The sequence below is a fragment of the Carlito syrichta genome, unplaced genomic scaffold, assembly GCF_000164805.1.
Source record: "Carlito syrichta isolate Samal-C Ts95f unplaced genomic scaffold, Tarsius_syrichta-2.0.1 Scaffold309894, whole genome shotgun sequence".
Taxonomy (NCBI): domain Eukaryota; kingdom Metazoa; phylum Chordata; class Mammalia; order Primates; family Tarsiidae; genus Carlito; species Carlito syrichta.
The window spans coordinates 238,922-256,395 of record NW_007253990.1 but is presented as its reverse complement, the minus strand read 5'-3'; the positions used below and the strand labels follow the sequence as shown (position 1 = coordinate 256,395).

The following is a 17,474-nucleotide window of genomic DNA, read 5'->3' as shown; positions in this document are numbered from 1 at the left end:
ACTCCTTTTTGCTTTTCACATGGTTGGTTTCTCCTTCTCTTAGGTCTTAAACATTGTCTTTTCAGAGATAGCCATTTTGGAATGACCTTCACCAAATAGGTACCCTGAACTGCATACTCCATCCATTATTCTAACATCACACACTAAATTTCCTTTATATCTCTTGAAGCATTTTACATTTTATGATTGCTTCTTTCCTTGATGCCTCAGTGTCTCTTTTGTTAGAATAAATGAAACACACATACAGCAGCCATATGGTTTTGTTTGCTAACACACACGAGGTGGGACTAAAAAAATAAATGGAATCATTTTTCACGGGGGGGGCCCCTTGTAGTACAGGCTTCCCCCGTTAGGTTAGTGTTCTAGGAACCCATCAGCATCAGTGTACCAGCTAGCATTGTTGTGAGAAGCTGCGTTCAGCTTCAGCGAATTTTTTTTGGAGATTATTTCAACGTGTTTGCCCATTTCATGATGAAGGATTTATGAGCACACCTGCCCACAAAGCGCTGAGTGTTTGGCACTTTTTGACCCAAAACAGCATGACTCCATGTCCCTCCGAATCTCATTCTGAGCAACTTTTGGTTTGTTTCCCTGGATGAGAAAAGTCCACAGAGGGAAACATACTGCCGCTGTGGAAGAGGGGAGACAAAAAATGGCAGAAACACCAAAAGACAGCAGAAAATTGACGAGTTCAAAGACTATTTTGAGCAATGGGAAAAAGTATCTCAATAGGTGTATTGTATCAAACAAAGAGCACTTTGAAGGTGACTAATGTTTAAACGTGTAAGAATAAGTACACGATTTTTAAATCAATAGATTCCAGGTTTTTTGGGGTTCCCCCTCGTAGCTCTTAAAAATAGTGCAGTGCCTGGAGCAGAGTGACTTCTCAGTCAACATTTGCTTGTTTGAATGAATAAACTTATTGAATGAATAATCAAGTCTATACTCATGAAGGAAAATGAAATAAAAGATGAGTTGTATTCTTCTCGCCTCTACATACTGGGGTCACCAGCTGGTTTGGAAGAGGAGGGGAAATGAAGTCCTACTTCAAGTGATCATGTATTATACATTTGGAGTAAATCTGACACCTGTTTGATTTATGGGTGACTGCACGTAGAAAAAAATTCCAAGAAGGGTTTTATTAAATTTTAAAACAATGGATTCTTAACAAGTCAGCCAGGAATCTCAAGTATTTGCATCTTACCCTGCTTTAAGAAGTCTGGTGGGAATGGCTGCAGGAAAACATGTCCGTAAAGTTTTGCCATCAGATCATCTGTGTAAGGTTAAGGGTAATGCCCCTTGATTTATTTCATCTGCCTAATATTCCTGATGTCTATGCTCTACTACCTATCATTCAATTTCCATGGAAATTGCTCATAATCTCATCATTTCTCTTATTGTTTCTTAGGACAACTGCTTGACTGGCATCCTTATCCTCAACTTACATCACCACCTCTCCTCCAGACTCTTCCTACAGAATTCTCAATCTATCTCAACAAGCTTAATCTGTAAAAGTTACCTTTAAGTTGTCATGCCCCTGCTCCATTAAGTTTCCTAATCACTTTTTATTCCACTCCTTAAGCTCCATTAGCTGGAGCTTAGTACTGGCACAGCTCTGCAAGTGTTCTAGAACTAAAATATCTGAGATAACTGCAACTGAAGAGACTCTTTGGTTTTCTCCATGTCTAGCAATTGTTGGAGTAACACTAACACAAAGCATGAAGTTGGTAAAATAAATTTCAACTCCTTTTAATGCAGACATTATAATAGAGGCTTTTGGATTTAGCAATTCCACCATATCATTGTATTATGATGGGTATATATGGCACAAGTTTTTATGAACAATGAATTCTACAATGCTATATTTTTTAGTAACATCCATATGTGACATACTGTAGCAATAACTTTAGTATATTATCCCTCAGCTCTGAAACAACAGTGTGAGGTAGTTTTACCGTTCTCTATTTATACATACAAAGACACTGAAGCATAAAGAAAACAAAAGTCTATCCAGGAGACATGGTAGAACAACTCAATCTTGGTTCTATTTGGCACCAAATAACCTGCACTGATTGTCACCGACTGTACTTGGTGCCAGGCTCACTTTGTCCTTGTGGTCCTCAGTTTCTTCATCTGTAAAATCAGGGACCTGGACTAGGTTCCTTGTCCTGTGAACTCTGGAATCCTATGATTGTAAGATCCAATGTTCTTAAAATACAGTTCTCTTTTACTTTCTTACCTCTTTACTTTTCTGTTTTTATCCCTCCTTCCCATCTTTCTTTTTCTCAACCTTTTGTTCTTGCTACACCAATCTGCAAGCATTTTTTTGTTCCATTCTATTTGTTAATTCATGTCTTTAAAAAAAAAACTTTGTTCATAGTAATTTCTGATTTATTTATTCTGATTTATATACTCCATTCAATGACATATAGTACATATAATGGTTAATTTTATGCATCAGCTTGGCCAAACTCTAGTATCTGGTTTTTAGTTAGACACCAGTCTAGATATTTCTGTGAAGGTATTTTTTTATATGTCATTAAAATTTAAATAGGTAGACTTTAAATAAAAGCGTTTTGCTTCTATAATGTGAGTGGACCTCATCTAATTAGTTGAAGGCCATAAGAAAAAAGAATGAAGTTCCCCAAGGAAGAATGAATTCTGCTCCAAATTCTGCCTTCAGACTGCAGCATCAACTCTTCCCTGACTCTGACTCTCTAGGCTGCCAACCTGCCCTTCAGACTTCAAACTTGTCAGTTCCCACATCTGCATGGGTCAATTTTTAAAAATAAATATCTCCTTCTCTCTCTCTCTCTCTGTCTCTCTCTCTCTCTCTCTGTGTGTGTGTGTATGTGTGTGTGTCAATACATACATACACATTTCTCTGGATAACCTTGAGTAATGCACAGCATACAGTCGAAAATCATTTTCATGAACCAATGACAAATTCACTCTAGAAGTCTGTAAACCATGCTTGTGTGTTTACAAGCACAGGCATTTATATTTTTCTAGAATGCTAGTCTATAAGTGACTGAGTGGCACTCTTAACCATTACTACTTTGGATCATCAATATAGGCGTTTTATTTGAGCAGGAGTCTGGGTAGCTGAGGTCTCCATGGAAATACTCGACTCATGGAACATAAGAAGGGAGCCTTCATGGTCTTTTCTTCCTTATGTAGGATGCAGGACTACAAGCTTGGGAAACTTTATAGCAAGGTCTCTATTCTCTGCTTCCTCCACCTTCTGTCATTGCTTTTGATTCTTTTCTTGGGGAGGAGAGGAGTCGAAGCTCTCCAGCACTCTGGAAACACAGAAGGGCCTGAGTCTGGGTCCTGATTACTTACCCTGGTTGCTGCTTCAGGCTGCTCTGTTGTACCACATCACACTGAAACCCAAATCACCTAAAGCTAAGATACTCTCCTTTTATGCTGCTGTAGGGAAAGGCAGGCAGTCTCCAGGGCCTCCAGGCTTTTGGTCACAGGAAAAGAGCTCTCTGTTCAGCTCCACCCCTGGGATGACAGCATTTGATGAGAGGGTGAGGAGGTTGTGGGGAGCAGTGAGGAGAAAAGAAAGCCCAGAGAGATCAGACATAGAAGCGACCAGAAGTCTCTGGAATGTAGTATAATCTAGTTCTATAGCTCAGCCTTTTCGTGACATGCTTTCAACAAGATTTTATGATTCTGTGGTCCATCTATATGTTTTTACCTAATTTCAAGGTAGAATATTTTTCGATTTACTGGAAGGAAGCAGAGTTAGCCAAAGCTGCAGTTGGACTGCTTGGGACTAGGTTAAAGACTCAGTAGGCCTTGAGAAAAAGAATAACGTCTGTGTTGCAGGAGGAAAAATATTGTTCACCAGAACTTCAAGAACTGAGGGAACATGATGTTTGAACACGGATATTGAGTTTGCTGATTAAGGTTTTGGAAACAAAGAAATGGAAAGTAGCACTCTAAATGCCCCAGTAAGACACATGCACACCAGAATGGGAGACAAACTCCTCAGAAATTCAGCAGTCTGCCACATCTGTGACATGCTTACACGTTTAACAGTCTTTGTCTTGCCAGAACATCCTTTCCAAGAAAGAGGCTCGGTGCTTATTAGTCTTCTTTAGATTTTAGAGATAGTACCTAATACATTAGGGAATAATTCTTTGACCATTTACCACGCAATCTAGGAACCTGCGTATTTTGAAAGGGCCTAAAGCAAGACAGAGCTCTGTAGCAGTTTCAGTCAGTGGTGCAAGCAGCTTTGGCATTTAAACCTTATATCCTGGAAAAACCATGATGCCAGTTTTATGTTCTGAAGATGTTGTGTGGAGACTCTATCAAGTCCTAATAAGAGAGTTTTTAGGAATATGGACATAAATAAGAAATAAAAACTCCCTGGGAAGTGGTTGTGAGTTTATCATTATTAGAATATTAAGCAACAGACATTAGTGCTGTATAAAAGTAGAAATATTCCTTTAGAAACTCCAGTCTTCCAAGTAGCTGGAGCTACAGGCACACACTACCATGCCCGCCTAATTTTTTTTTAAAATTTGTTCTAGAGATGAGGTCTCACCATGTTGCCCAAAATGGTCTCAAACCCGCGGGCTCAGGCAATCCTCTCACCTTGGCCTTGCAAAGTACTGGGATTATAGGCTTGAGCCACCGTGCCCGGCCGATGCACACATCTTTAACAACGCACATATTGACTGGGTGTGGTGACTCAAGCTTATAATCCCAGCACTTTGGGAGGCTGAGGTGGGAGGACTGCTTGAGCTCAGGGCTTCAAGACCAGCCTGGGCAACTTGGTGAAACTTCATCTCTACAATAAATGAAAAAATAAGCCAGGCATGGTAGTGTGTGTCTGTAGTTCCAGCTATTTGGAAGGGAGGCAGAAGGATCGCCTGAGCTCAGCAGGTTGAGGCTGTGGTGGCCGCGAGCATGCCATTGCACTCCAGCCTTGGCAGCAGAGTGAGACTCTGAATCAAAACAACAACAACAATAAAACAAAACCAAAAATAATGCACTTTGCACTGTATTAAACATTTGTCTATTTATGTATTTTGTTTATATTCCGAAATGTGAGATTTTGAAGGGCAAGACCATATGCGTTCTTGGTACTTAGCCTGGGCATGAAAAAAGTGAGCATTGAAAAATATGTGTGAAATTAAAAAAAATCAATGAGAACAGTTTTTTAAAAAAACCACAATCTAACATATTTCTTCCCAGTTGCCCATAACAAAGCTATGAATAGGACTGGATCATCAGCTCCAGCCTTTCTCCCTCAGTACCCTGAGCATGGCCTCCCTGATGGGCTTGGACTTCACACTATAGATGATGGGGTTGAGCACAGGAGGCACCACCAGGTACACATAGGCAACCAGGGCATGTACGATGGAGGGAAGGTGCTTCCCAAAACGATGGATCATAGACATGGTAATGACTGGGATGAAGAAGACAAAGACAGCCAGAATGTGAGAGACACAGGTGTTGAGGGCCCGGATGCGCTCCCTGGGAGATGCCAGGCCCATGACGGTGTGCAGGATGAGGGAATATGACAGTATGATGAGTAAGGAGTCTATGCCTCCTGTGGACAGCACCACATAGAGCCCATAGAGGATGTTGACAGTAATGTCCGCACAGGCTTGCCTCATCACATCAGCGTGGAAGCAGAATGAGTGAGACAAGAGGACCTTGCCAGGGCAAAAGTTCAGTCGCTTCAGCAAGAAGGGCACTGGGAAGAGGGACAGAGTGGCTCTAGCTACAATGGCCATCCCAATCACAATGATGACATTATTTGTGAGGATAGTTGCATAGCGCAGGGGGTTGGAGATGGCCACAAAGCGGTCAAAAGACATAGCTAGCAGCACTGAGGACTCTACAACAGAGAAGGAGTGCAGGAAAAACATCTGGACCAGGCAGGCGTTGAAACCGATGAGTCGATGGTCAAACCAGAGCACAGCCAGGGTGGTGGGCAGTGTGCTGAAGGTGAGGCCCACATCACAGAGGGCCAGCATGGACAGGAAGTAGTACATGGGCTGGTGCAGGCTGGAAGTCCTCCTCACAGCCAGAAGGATCAGGCAGTTCCCAGTGAGGGCCACGGTGTACATGGAGGAGAAGGGGATGGAGATCCAGCCATAAACGGTCTCCAGCCCTGGGATGCCAATCATCAGGAAAGCAGGGGGCTGGAAGAAGGAGATGTTGACATAGGACTGGGAAGAGAGCATCCTCGGAAGGCAGCTGGGAGTTTCGGAGTGATGTGATCTCTTCAATCTGGACAGGTAAAAGGACACTGACAGGACACCTGTCATTAGGAAGACATTTATTTATGCTGTGTAGGATTTTTCATTAAAATTTTCTACTTTCTCAGCCCTTCCTCTTTATTATTTACTCTTCCAGGTATATATATACATTAACTAGTGTGTCCTCAAAACATATACAGGTTGTAAGAAATAGTTTAACTTCTCCCTAAATAGCAGAATATAAGTGACAGAGGTAGATTTAGAATTCAGTTGTTTCTAACTATACATCCTGTACTGTTTTCACTCTATCATATGGTGTCTTCACTAATGAAAAATACTTAATACTTTTTTTTTTTTAATTTGGAGTATCACTCTTGTCACCCAGGCTGGAGTGCAGTGGCAAGCTCATGGCCACCGCAGCCTCAACCTGCTGGGCTTAGGCGATCCCAACATGCCCGGCTAGTTTTGTGATTTATTTTAGAGATGGGATGTCACCAAGTTGCCCAGGCTGGTATTGAACACCTGAGTTTAGGCAATCCTCTCGCCTTGGCCTCCCAAAATGCTGGGATTACAGGCCAAGTCAGTGTGCCTGCCAATACTTTTAAAAATGTAAAACACACAATAAATGTTCATCTTTGTCATCAACATCATCGTCTCTGTCTTTGTCCTTGTTGTTATTCCATTGATTTGCATTTTGCTCTATTTTAAGTTCTTTGATGTTAATTATTGCATTGAAGTCTGACAATTACCTTGCTGAAAGATCAAGAAAGGAAATATTTCACCTATAGTGAAAGGAAATAAATCAAGCCCATTAAAGTGTAGGAAATGACTGGGCGCAGAGGCTCAACCTGTAATCCCAGCACTTTGGGAGGCCCAGGCGAGAGGATTGCCTGAGGCTGGGGGTTCGAGACCAACCCGGCAACTTGGTGAGACCCCGTCTCTAAAATAAATCACAAAACTAGCTGGGCGTGGTGGTGTGCATCTGTAGTTCCAGCTACTTGGAAGGTCAAGGCGGAATGACGCCTAAGCCCAGCAGGTGGTGGCTGTGAGCATGTACTGCACTCCAGCCTGGGTGACAAGAGTGAGAGACTCCAACTAAAAAAAAAAAGTATAGGAAACTCTAGGTTTTCTCATAAACCAGTTATTAAACTGGAGAGGGGGAGAGAGAGAAAGAGAGAGAGAGAGAAAGAGAGAGAGAGAGAGAGAGAGAGAGAGAGAGAGAGAGAGAGAGAGGAGGGTTTGAGTACAAATCCTAAATATTATTTTTTAAATCAAGTTTCAGAAATTGTTAAGTCTCAAGCTGAGAATGATATTATAGCTATTAGGAAAGTTTTGATAAATGAAGCAGCAATTGATTTTCATCAGGTCACTGAGAACAAGATCTTTCTTCATCTTGCCCACAGAATATCAGCCTGGTCACAGGATGTCCTTGCAATTCAGGCTACAATTTGCCTCACAAGAATAATTTCTTCACTTCATTGACCCAACATTACCCACAATTTAGGAACGCCAGACATTTCGTTCAGCTTCTTAGCATACTCTTTCTAAGGTTTGGATTTACTCTTGAATGTGTTTCCCCCTAAATTGATCAGCACCGTCATATGTCAGAACTGAGAGAACCATAGCTGTAGGCTCAAGGACACTGAAGTTCTCTCCCTAAAGTTAGAATTTCCACAGACATCTACTGAAACACGAATCAAAGACATAAATTTAGACTTATTTAATGTTCCATGGGGGTCTATCTGACTAATGACACTAATTTTAGTGTCTACTGCTAAGCAAATAAATTTACTAATTTATATTTTCTGATCCAGCTATTAGATTTCTCACCTTTTGCTTTGTAAATAATACCTCGCGTATTCAAACAACCACGTAAGGTAGATATTAACACCTCTTTTTAATACAATTTAATAGCAATAATAATATTATTAAGACTTCTTTGTTCATATATTCTACTTCCTCTCTACCCCAATCTTTAATCTAGCATCCCCGTAGGTGCCCAAGTTGACAACTTAAATCACACAGTTTATAGTTAGTAAAGATAAGTGGCGCCTTCCGATTAATAAAACTGTTATTTTTAGTCAGTCTTATTTGGGTTTGCTTAGGGTCTATCCAGGAAATATTTTCTTTGTTGTTGCTAGCTTAAATCAGAACAGAGGGTAAATTCTGAACCTTCCATTTAACTTTCAGGAATGTGAGGATAAACTGTTCTGGAATTAAGGGACGTTTCTCATTCTTTCATCCTGCGTTGATATAACTATTTTAGAGCAATTCACAAAACCTCCATCCCTATCTTAGAACTTACCCTGGTTCTATATTTAATGTTTATGTCCTATGTAACTCTGGATATTTTTCTGATCTACTGTTTTTAGATGTAGAAGAGGAATGCAAATGCAAAATTTAGCTAAATAATGCAAGAAGCTGAGAACTCAAAGATAAAATTATATAGTATCTTTTAAGAAAAGTTGCCACTAGCCGGGCATGGTGGCTTAAGCCTGTAATCCCAGCACTTTGGGACATGGAGGTGAGAGGATTACTTGAGCCCAGGGGTTCGAGACCAGCTTGGGCAACTTGAGGAGACCTCTTCTCTAAAATAAATAAAATTTAGCCTAGTGTGGAGGCGCACTCCTGTAGTTTCAGCTACTTGGAAGGCTGAGGCAGAAGGGTTGCCTGAGCCCAGGAGGTTGAGGCTGCAGTGACTGTGAGAGTGTCACTGCCTGCCAGCCTGGATGAGACTCTGACTCAAAAAAAAAAAGAAAAGTTGTCACAAATTAAGAGTAGTCCTTATCCTTATGCAATCAAATCAAATCAAATTCTCCCTTATCTCCAGATAATGACCTTTCCATCTGTTTTCATGTATTGGGAATATTTCAGTGATGAGAGCCTGCCATTAGGAAGGGATTCTGTGTATTGAAATAAAAGTTTTTTGTTTTGTTTTCCTTCTTTATTAAAATATCAATTTTAGAAGCCAGTTTGGATTGTCATGTTTCCTAGTTCTCATGAAGTAGGAAAGCATTATGTTAAATCTCTTAATTCTGGAAATCAGACCAGGTTTGGTCTTTTGTGATTGTCTCCAGGACACTAAAGAGTCAAAGTTTTTTAAACATTGTAGCTTTTCAAAAAGGAAGTAGGAAAATGTACATGATCTTTAAATTATTTCCATTTTAACACACTAGGATTCTGTTAATGTGTAATTGTTTGTGTCTGGGGGTGGAATCAGTTGCCTGAAAACAAAAGGAGGGATTCAATGTGCTTAATTTCCTTTCCCTGAAAGTCAAGAGGTTTCCTTAAAGGCTCTTCTTGTGCAGAAGAATGTGAAGGTCAATCTTATAGTGAGATCTGAGAGTCCAAGCAAACATTCAGATCATCCCTTAGATGCCACATGAGTTGGGGTTCTAAGGTACACTCATAGGATTGCCCTACTTAGAGAAAACAAAGGACGATAATTGTCTTGGTCACGGGATTTAGGTTTCTGAGTAACTATCTGAAATGAGAAATCTCTGCACTACGTAGGCTCCCTACCTCTTCCTCATCTAGGGGCATATTCCTGCCATGTATGGAAGTCTATGCCTCCTCACTTCCCTTCCTTCTTCTGATATCTGCTTATCCCTCATCCCATTGACTCCTCCTTCTGGCGGCAGTTGACACAGAAGGGAGTTCAGATCCACTGAACAGGTCCCCACCCTTCTAAACCATGTAAATGGGATTGTGTCTCCCCCACATCACTCACCCTGCTTGTGACAGCCTTCTTTACCCCTCCACATCCTGAAGGAGCCCAGGAAGATTCTGCAGCTGACATCTTGTCTTTATACCTCTGGCTGGATGCCTTGGTGAGTTGCTGCTCCCAAGAGATACTCTGGCTACCGGCCACCCAGGAGATTCTCTTCCTTTTCTTTCTGGGCAATGGGAAATGTATGATAGGAAGGAGCGTTACATGCAAATGAGATATTTGAACAACTATGCAGTGGAGGAGAAGGGAGGGCTAGAATTATCATTTCACTGGGTTCAAGGTGCAAAGCATGCATTCTCCCACACCTGCAGGACATTCTACTGAGCACTCCAGTCTTTTCCTTTACTGTGCTCCTCAGTGATGACAGCCCTGCCATTTTGAGTCACTCAGAGCTCTTTCTAGACTCTCCAAGTGATGGCCTTCCAGCGTTTCAGGGTCAGTGATGTCTATTTCTCTCCTCTCCCTTGTGTGCCCCCAGGGATGGTCATTCAGATCTTGTGGCCCCACTTCCTGTGCCTGTTCCTCATGGACATTGAAGGAGCTCTATTCTCTTCAACAGCAAACACAAATCAAGGAACCTGAGGAACTAGATAGGGCAAAAAGGGCCCTGAGCCAGGGAGAGATGAACATAGTCAGGCTTGTTTACTGGGCATTCTCCCATCTCCTTGTTTTTCTGTCATAAAAAGATAGAGAATCATTCAACCTAGGATATTTTTCCTTGCTGTGTTTCTGCATCCACAGGGGTCTCTCTTCATTCCTGTATTGTGACCTAAGTTGAAAACAGGAAGCAGCCCATGGGCTGAACTGCAGAATCATCTTAAGTGAATATCTATGTTTCTATACATTGGCCTTTGAAACTTGTTTCAGCTTCCCTATTCCCAAATTTTCTACCAATATTTTTTGCCAGTGAAGTGAGTGTCTGACTAGGTGAACTCTTTGGGATAACTATGAAATGAAAGTGTCCTTATCCCAGGGGCATGGACATAAAATAATTCTAACTAAAGACTAGAGTCTCTAATATTATACACTCAGGTATTAGTGGAGGTCGGAGAGAGGACATTCTTGATCAAGGAAGTGCCGTTTTGGATCAAGGAATACCCACTGGTTCCATACCTGTGTAGGGCTGTCTTTTGGGACATAATCTCTGGTAGGGAATTTCTTGGAATGTGGTGTGCACTTAGTAAGGAGGTATTGAATAATAGATAAACTTTCAGGTATTTATTTAGAATTTTTTTTCCATGAATAGGTTTATTCAAGTAGCATTCCTGAATCCTCCTCTGGGGCAAACCCTCTGCCCAGTAAAGACATTCATTGTTAATCAGACTTTAGTGCTGACCTTGAAAAACTAGATTAGGAAGTCAATACAATGTATAAGCTCAATAGCAGGTGATGAATGCTCTAACAGAGGTGTATACAAGCTGCAAAGTAGAAGAGCAAAGAGGATCAAGGACCAGGACATATGCAATAGAACCTTTTATGTTCTCCTGGAAGGACAATTGTCTTCCACCTGGGACAAAGGAGAAGAGTCTTATAGCAATAAGGAAAGCTGACAGAGTTACTCTTGTGAGTTGCAGGGGGTAGGGTTATTTATGGGTCAGTTCTTGTACAGACTACATTTGGATGCAATTGAGGAAGGAGTGTTTGGCACTGCACAGAGAGCCTTGTTTCTGACCAGATTCACAGGACACACGCTATATTCTTTCTCTGTTTTTATCATGTATCTATTGAAACTTTATTTCTTGAGTAGTGAGCTTTATGTGCTATGCCCAGGTTAAGCATTAGGCACACAGGGATAATGAAAATATAGTTCCTGATCCTTGGTGTCAAGAATTTTACAGTCTCATATGCAATTATTTATAATTACATTATAGTTTGTTAAGTACTACAACTGAGGGAAGCACAGGGTGCTCGGGGGCCGGCTAAACTCCCTCATGTGGCTTGTGGTAGAATGGGCAAAGCCCTAGTTCAAGGGTTAGTGAAAACTACATTCTAGTCAAGAAGAAATATAGTTATTTCTTCCTTTTGCATTCTAAATCTTCATTATTAACAGATGCGTCAGCTTATCCAGGTTGAGTCTTGGGACCTCTCCTAGCATTCCATCATTATCTAGTAATTATCTGAGAGACCGTACCGACTGTCCTTTCTCTCTTCAAATATAGAGTAATCTTGGGCAAGAAGATAACTGTATACCTATATCTATATCTACACACACACATATATATGGTTGTCATTATTTGACAATATATAATGCTATATATATAGTGTTTATATATGTATGTGTGTGTGTGTATATGATATATATATATTTTTTGTTGTTTTGTTTGTTTGTTTTAATGGTATTTTGAAACTAACAGGTAAGGACACACTCTGCTCACTGCTACCAGTCAATGTTTCTGGGCATTTTCAGTAACCAGAGATAGGAGACACAATTAAAAAAATATGTTTCTTCTATTTCCAGTCATGTTGACAATGACTTAATTTTAATATCTATTCTTTTTCCTGTATAGTTACAGTCTCCTAAATTGTTTTTTTTCTCAACACCTATTTCACCTTTTCACATCCTTAATCAGTTAATCAGTGCCACCTTGTGCAGTGCAATAGTCTTCCTTAGCTGGCTTTTAAGCAAATAATGGAGGACAAATGTTTCAATCAGGCCTGAAGGGCCCCAGGATGTCTCTCCACTGCCTGTTATTTCTAGCTAATCTTCTGTTGTTCTCTCCAGCACGGACACATACAGTTTATGCAAAACTACATCTGGCTACTTCTTTTTTAGCAAGTACACCAAATTATTCCACACTTTTCTTTTACATTCCTTTTCCATTATTAGGCATGCCCTCCCCCTGCTTGGCAAACCCCTTTTCACCTTTCAGCCTCCTTCTTGTGCGAATCCTTTCTAATTTCTTCTTATAGGGCCAGTACATTCTATTCTAAGATTCTATAGCCCTTTGTGTGTACCTATTATGGTCTCATTACACATTACTATCAATGTACATCTATAGGACTCTGTTCCCCCTGGACAGAAAAGACCATACATCATTTATTTTAACATCTCTAGTGATGAGCACAACTTCTTGCATGAGTAAACACGGAATTAAAATATCGGAAGTTAGTGAGTGCTTGAAGGAATCAAGATGGTTCTTCACCCATCAGTCTGACAGCATCCATTGACTTGCCATTCTTTTGATAATGTGGCTGGGTCAGAGCTCTGAGAGGGGCTTTCTGGGTATTTGATATGACTATTTGGCCATATTCCCCCCCCCGATCCTGTGGCTGTTTTCTTAGTTCATCAGCCTTATATTTTCTTCCTCAGAACTCTGAGCATGGCCTCCCTGATGGACTTGAACTTCATACTGTAGATGATGGGGTTCAGCACAGGAGGTATCACCAGGTACAAATAGGTAACAATGACATGTACAAGGTGGGGCAGATGCCTCCCAAAATGGTGGATCATGTACATGCGTCTGACTGTGATGTAGAGTACCAAGACCACTAAGATATGAGAAACATAGGTGGTGAGGTCCCATATGTGTTCTCTGTGAGAGGCCAGCCTTATCATTGTATAAAGAATAAGTGTATAGGAGAGGACAATAAGCAAGGAGTCTATACCCATTGCGGCCAGAATCCACATAGCCCATAAAGGATGTTGACAGTAATGCCAGCGCAGGCCCATTTCATGACATCTCCATGGAAACAGGATGAATGAGACAAAAGTAACTCGCCAGGGCAAAAATTTAGTTGCTTTACCAAGAAGGGCACTGGCAAGAGAGATGCAGTGACTCAAACTGCAGTGGTCAGTCTGATCCTGATTATTTTTTAGGACTGCTGCACACTGAAGAGGGTTGGAGATGGCCACAAAACAGTCAAACTACGCGGTCACGAGTAGTGAGAATTCCACCACACAGGAATGCAGGAAGAACATCTGGACCAGGAAGGCATTAGAGTTGATGAGTCAATGGTAAAGCAGAGCACAGCCAGGGTAGTGGGCAGTATGGTCAAGGAGACGCCCATAGCACAGCCAGGATAGTGGGCAGTGTGGTCAAGGAGAGGCCTGCATCACTGAAGTTCAGAATGGACAAGAAGTAGTACATGGGCTGGTGAAGGCTGGGGGCCCTCCTTACATCCAGGACAATCAGGCAGTTCTCAAGGAGGGCCACAATAAACATGGAAAAGAAAGGGCTGGAGAACAGCCTCCAGCTCTGGGATGCCAATCATGAGGAAAGCAGGAGGCTGGAAGGAGATGTTGATGTAGGGCTGGCAAGGGGACATTCTCAGAAGGCAACTGATGGCTCCAGAGAGATGTGAGCTCTTCAATCTGGGGGAAAAAAAAGAAAAAAAAAGAAAAAAGACAAAGTTATTGGGAAAGAACCACCTCAATGATATCAGTTTACCTGGGTTCATGCACAAAAGCAAATATGACAGATATAAAGATTTTAAAATGTACTTCCATCTAAAGTATTATGAGGAATAATTATAACAAGTTTATTGACAACAAATGATTCATTTGTTATTGTGCAACAATGCTCCTTCACATATGGAACAAAGCAATGTTTTCTTTTAAAATTACGAGGTGATCTTGAATAGCTTAATAACAAATGCTGTCTTCTTAACAAGAAACAGTGGCATCATAGAAATAAATTGCAAGTCTACTGTAGAAACCTGAAGGGAGGCAGCATGGGCTTGCTTTTTTTCTTTTCTTAGTTTTGGTTTCTACATCCCCCTAAACAAATAAGAAAACAAGAAAACAAAAAAATTGTTTAAAACGTAGATCAATAAAAGAATGTATGGAAAACAACCACCCATATCTCTTTAGCAGAGATTAAAAAACCCACCAAAAACCAGGTCTGTGAAACAAAGTGAATTTTATGATGATAATTGGGTCTACAGTTGTGTCATATCTAGGCAATGTAATCAGCTCACACTGAAGGGAAGGATGATGGGGGGCGGGGTGGTTGAGTTAACAAATATTATACGTATAGGACAGAAGATTGTACATGTCTTGGTAAAAGAGTTGTAAAGAATTAGTTGTACAGTTGTATAAAAAATTTCAACATCAAATTTATTTAGACATTTTATAAAAATTAAAATGGATAAACCAAGTCAAAGATATGTTAAATACTTTTTGAGGTAAGGAATTACTAGACAAAAGAGAACATTCTATATAATTTTTTTATTTAATAAAAATTAAAGAAAACAGGAATCAAATTAAAAATTACAATATTAGAATCTAAAAGTGAGTTTACAATTAAGAGAGAAAATTAAAATAAAAATGGTAAAGTGAAGGAAAACAACATGAGGCAAAATATAAAAGTCATTCTAAAACTAAAAATTCCCTCATTATCACTTAAACACTCAGAAATAAGGAGAATAGAATTGAGAATAATCAAACAAATTAAATTGAAACTATGATAAAAGTATTTAGAGAGAATATGACAGATATGCTGAATAAACAGCAGAATTTCTAACATAGTAGGCATTCCTAAAGAGGAGCCAAATTAAAAAAAACAAACAAAACAAAAACATATTCAAATATATTATACAATAATTTTCTGAAAAAAATCCAAAGCTGACTATTTTGAACTGCTTATCTACCAGGAAATGAACATTAATAAATAGGAAAATATATTTATAAATAGGAAGATATATTTAGAGCAGTTATTGTATTGGAAGGATAAGAAAAAGTTCTAGGAACACCTTGATGGAAGCAATAAATCTAAAATTGGAAAAGCATCAGCCTCATCCCAGAAATCTCTGAAGACCATTAGACCACCTCAAACAAGGGATCAATGTGTACAGAGGGCTGTGAAAAAATGAATGCCATGCAAGTTTGAAAAAGGAAAATAACATATACCAAAGAATTTTATTATTTTTTGTAATATAAACTAATACTGAAGGATTTTTTCTTTTTCTTTTCTTTTCTTTCTTTCTTTTTTTTTTTTTTAGTAGTTTTGCTAATGCCTTTGGGAACAATGACTTTCAGGTTAAAAGAAAAAGAATACATACTCAAAATCAAACAAGTTAATTAAAATTATTAAATTATAATACTGAGTTGGGAATATCCAAATTAGCTCAAGAAATATTTCTCTTGTGGGTAGTATGTATTTCTACCCATGAGAGATAATGACTACAAATAAGAACAACTCAACAGCAAGAACACCTGATACTAGATGTGGTATTTAGATTCTATTTTCTCCTAGAAAGTCTCACCTATCTTTCTATAAATGGTTGATTTCATACCTTGTGCTGGAATTATACCAAATGAAATTATACCTATTTAAATACTAGAAAACAGAGAACCAAACAAAGGTAACTGGGACTATTTAAAAAAGATAAAGCAGTCAACTTGAGGAGGGTTTTGCTTTCCAAATATGGGTCAGTTGAACATCAATAAGAATGATACCTGAAAAGGATTCAAACACATTATGTGTGTGTGTGTCTGTGTGTATACATACACATATATAGACACATACGCAAACTCCTCATTGGTCAGTGATGCTGTATATTTCCAGTATTCTGAAAACTGGTAAACTTCTTTGCTTCTATATATGATTGCATTTTATCAACAAAAATATTTATAATTTTTTGTAAACAAAGCAAAAAACAAGAAAAAGTTTTTCTTTATTTTTTAAAAAATTTTTATTTATTTATTTATTTTTTTTGAGTTGGAGTCTCACTCTGTTGCCCAGACTGGAGTGCAGTGGCCGCTCCCAGCCACCGCAGCCTCGACCTGCTGGGCTCCGGTGATCATTCCGCCTCAGCCTTCCGAGTAGCCGGAATTACAGGCATGCGCTACTGCCCCACTGATTTTTTGATTTATTGTAGAGATGAGGTCTCACTGTCCAGGCGGGTCTTGAACCTGCAGGCTCAGGTAATCCACTCACCTCAGCCTCCCAAAGGCGCAGGATTACAGGCTGAGCCACCGAGCCCGTCTAAGTTTTTCTTTAATAGAAGCATTATGGCTAATAAAAATAATAAAAAATTAGAATATCTCTCTTTTTTTTCTTTTATTTCAAAAACCTGGTGAAGTAACAGAAGAAATCATGAAGGGCTGATGACATCACTAAATGAGAGCAAACTGAATACTTAACCAAAACAAAAAACGGAGTCATTTCTAACTACCAGTTTATAGAAAATAGTGAAGACAGCAGGCAAGAAGGCATGTTAGGATATCAAAAAATGAAGTCAGAAAAACACAAATTAAAACAAACAAATTGACATCACAAAATTCCAGAGTCTTCCATAAATAAATTACAAAAAATAAGGGAGAGGGAAAATGTAAGAGCTGATAAAATGAATTTAGTAAATTCGCAGGATAAAAAAAATCAACATACAAAAATCAGTAGTGTCATATTAATCAGTGATTAATATGAAAAATACATAATGAGAAAAATCTCATTTAAAATAGCCACGAAAATTAAAATACCTAATAATTAATTTAACAAGAATGGATTTAGCAATCGCCAAGGAAAGCTATAAACATTGATAAAAGAAGTTGAAGAGAACACACAAAATGGAAAGTT

General features: G+C 39.5%; 1 protein-coding gene across 1 annotated transcript; it reads right to left on the bottom strand.

Annotated features, from left to right (window-relative positions):
• Positions 1 to 5,249: 5,249 nt before the first annotated feature.
• Positions 5,250 to 6,212, bottom strand: LOC103270677 (olfactory receptor 51I2-like). The gene has a single exon (XM_008068209.1). The coding sequence runs from the start codon at positions 6,210 to 6,212 to the stop codon at positions 5,250 to 5,252; it is 963 nt and encodes a 320-aa protein (XP_008066400.1).
• Positions 6,213 to 17,474: the final 11,262 nt, after the last annotated feature.

What these genes read in the sequence shown, in the direction of transcription:
- LOC103270677 (XM_008068209.1), bottom strand. Translation starts at nt 6,212, where the DNA reads ATGCTCTCTTCCCAGTCCTATGTCAACATCTCCTTCTTCCAGCCCCCT.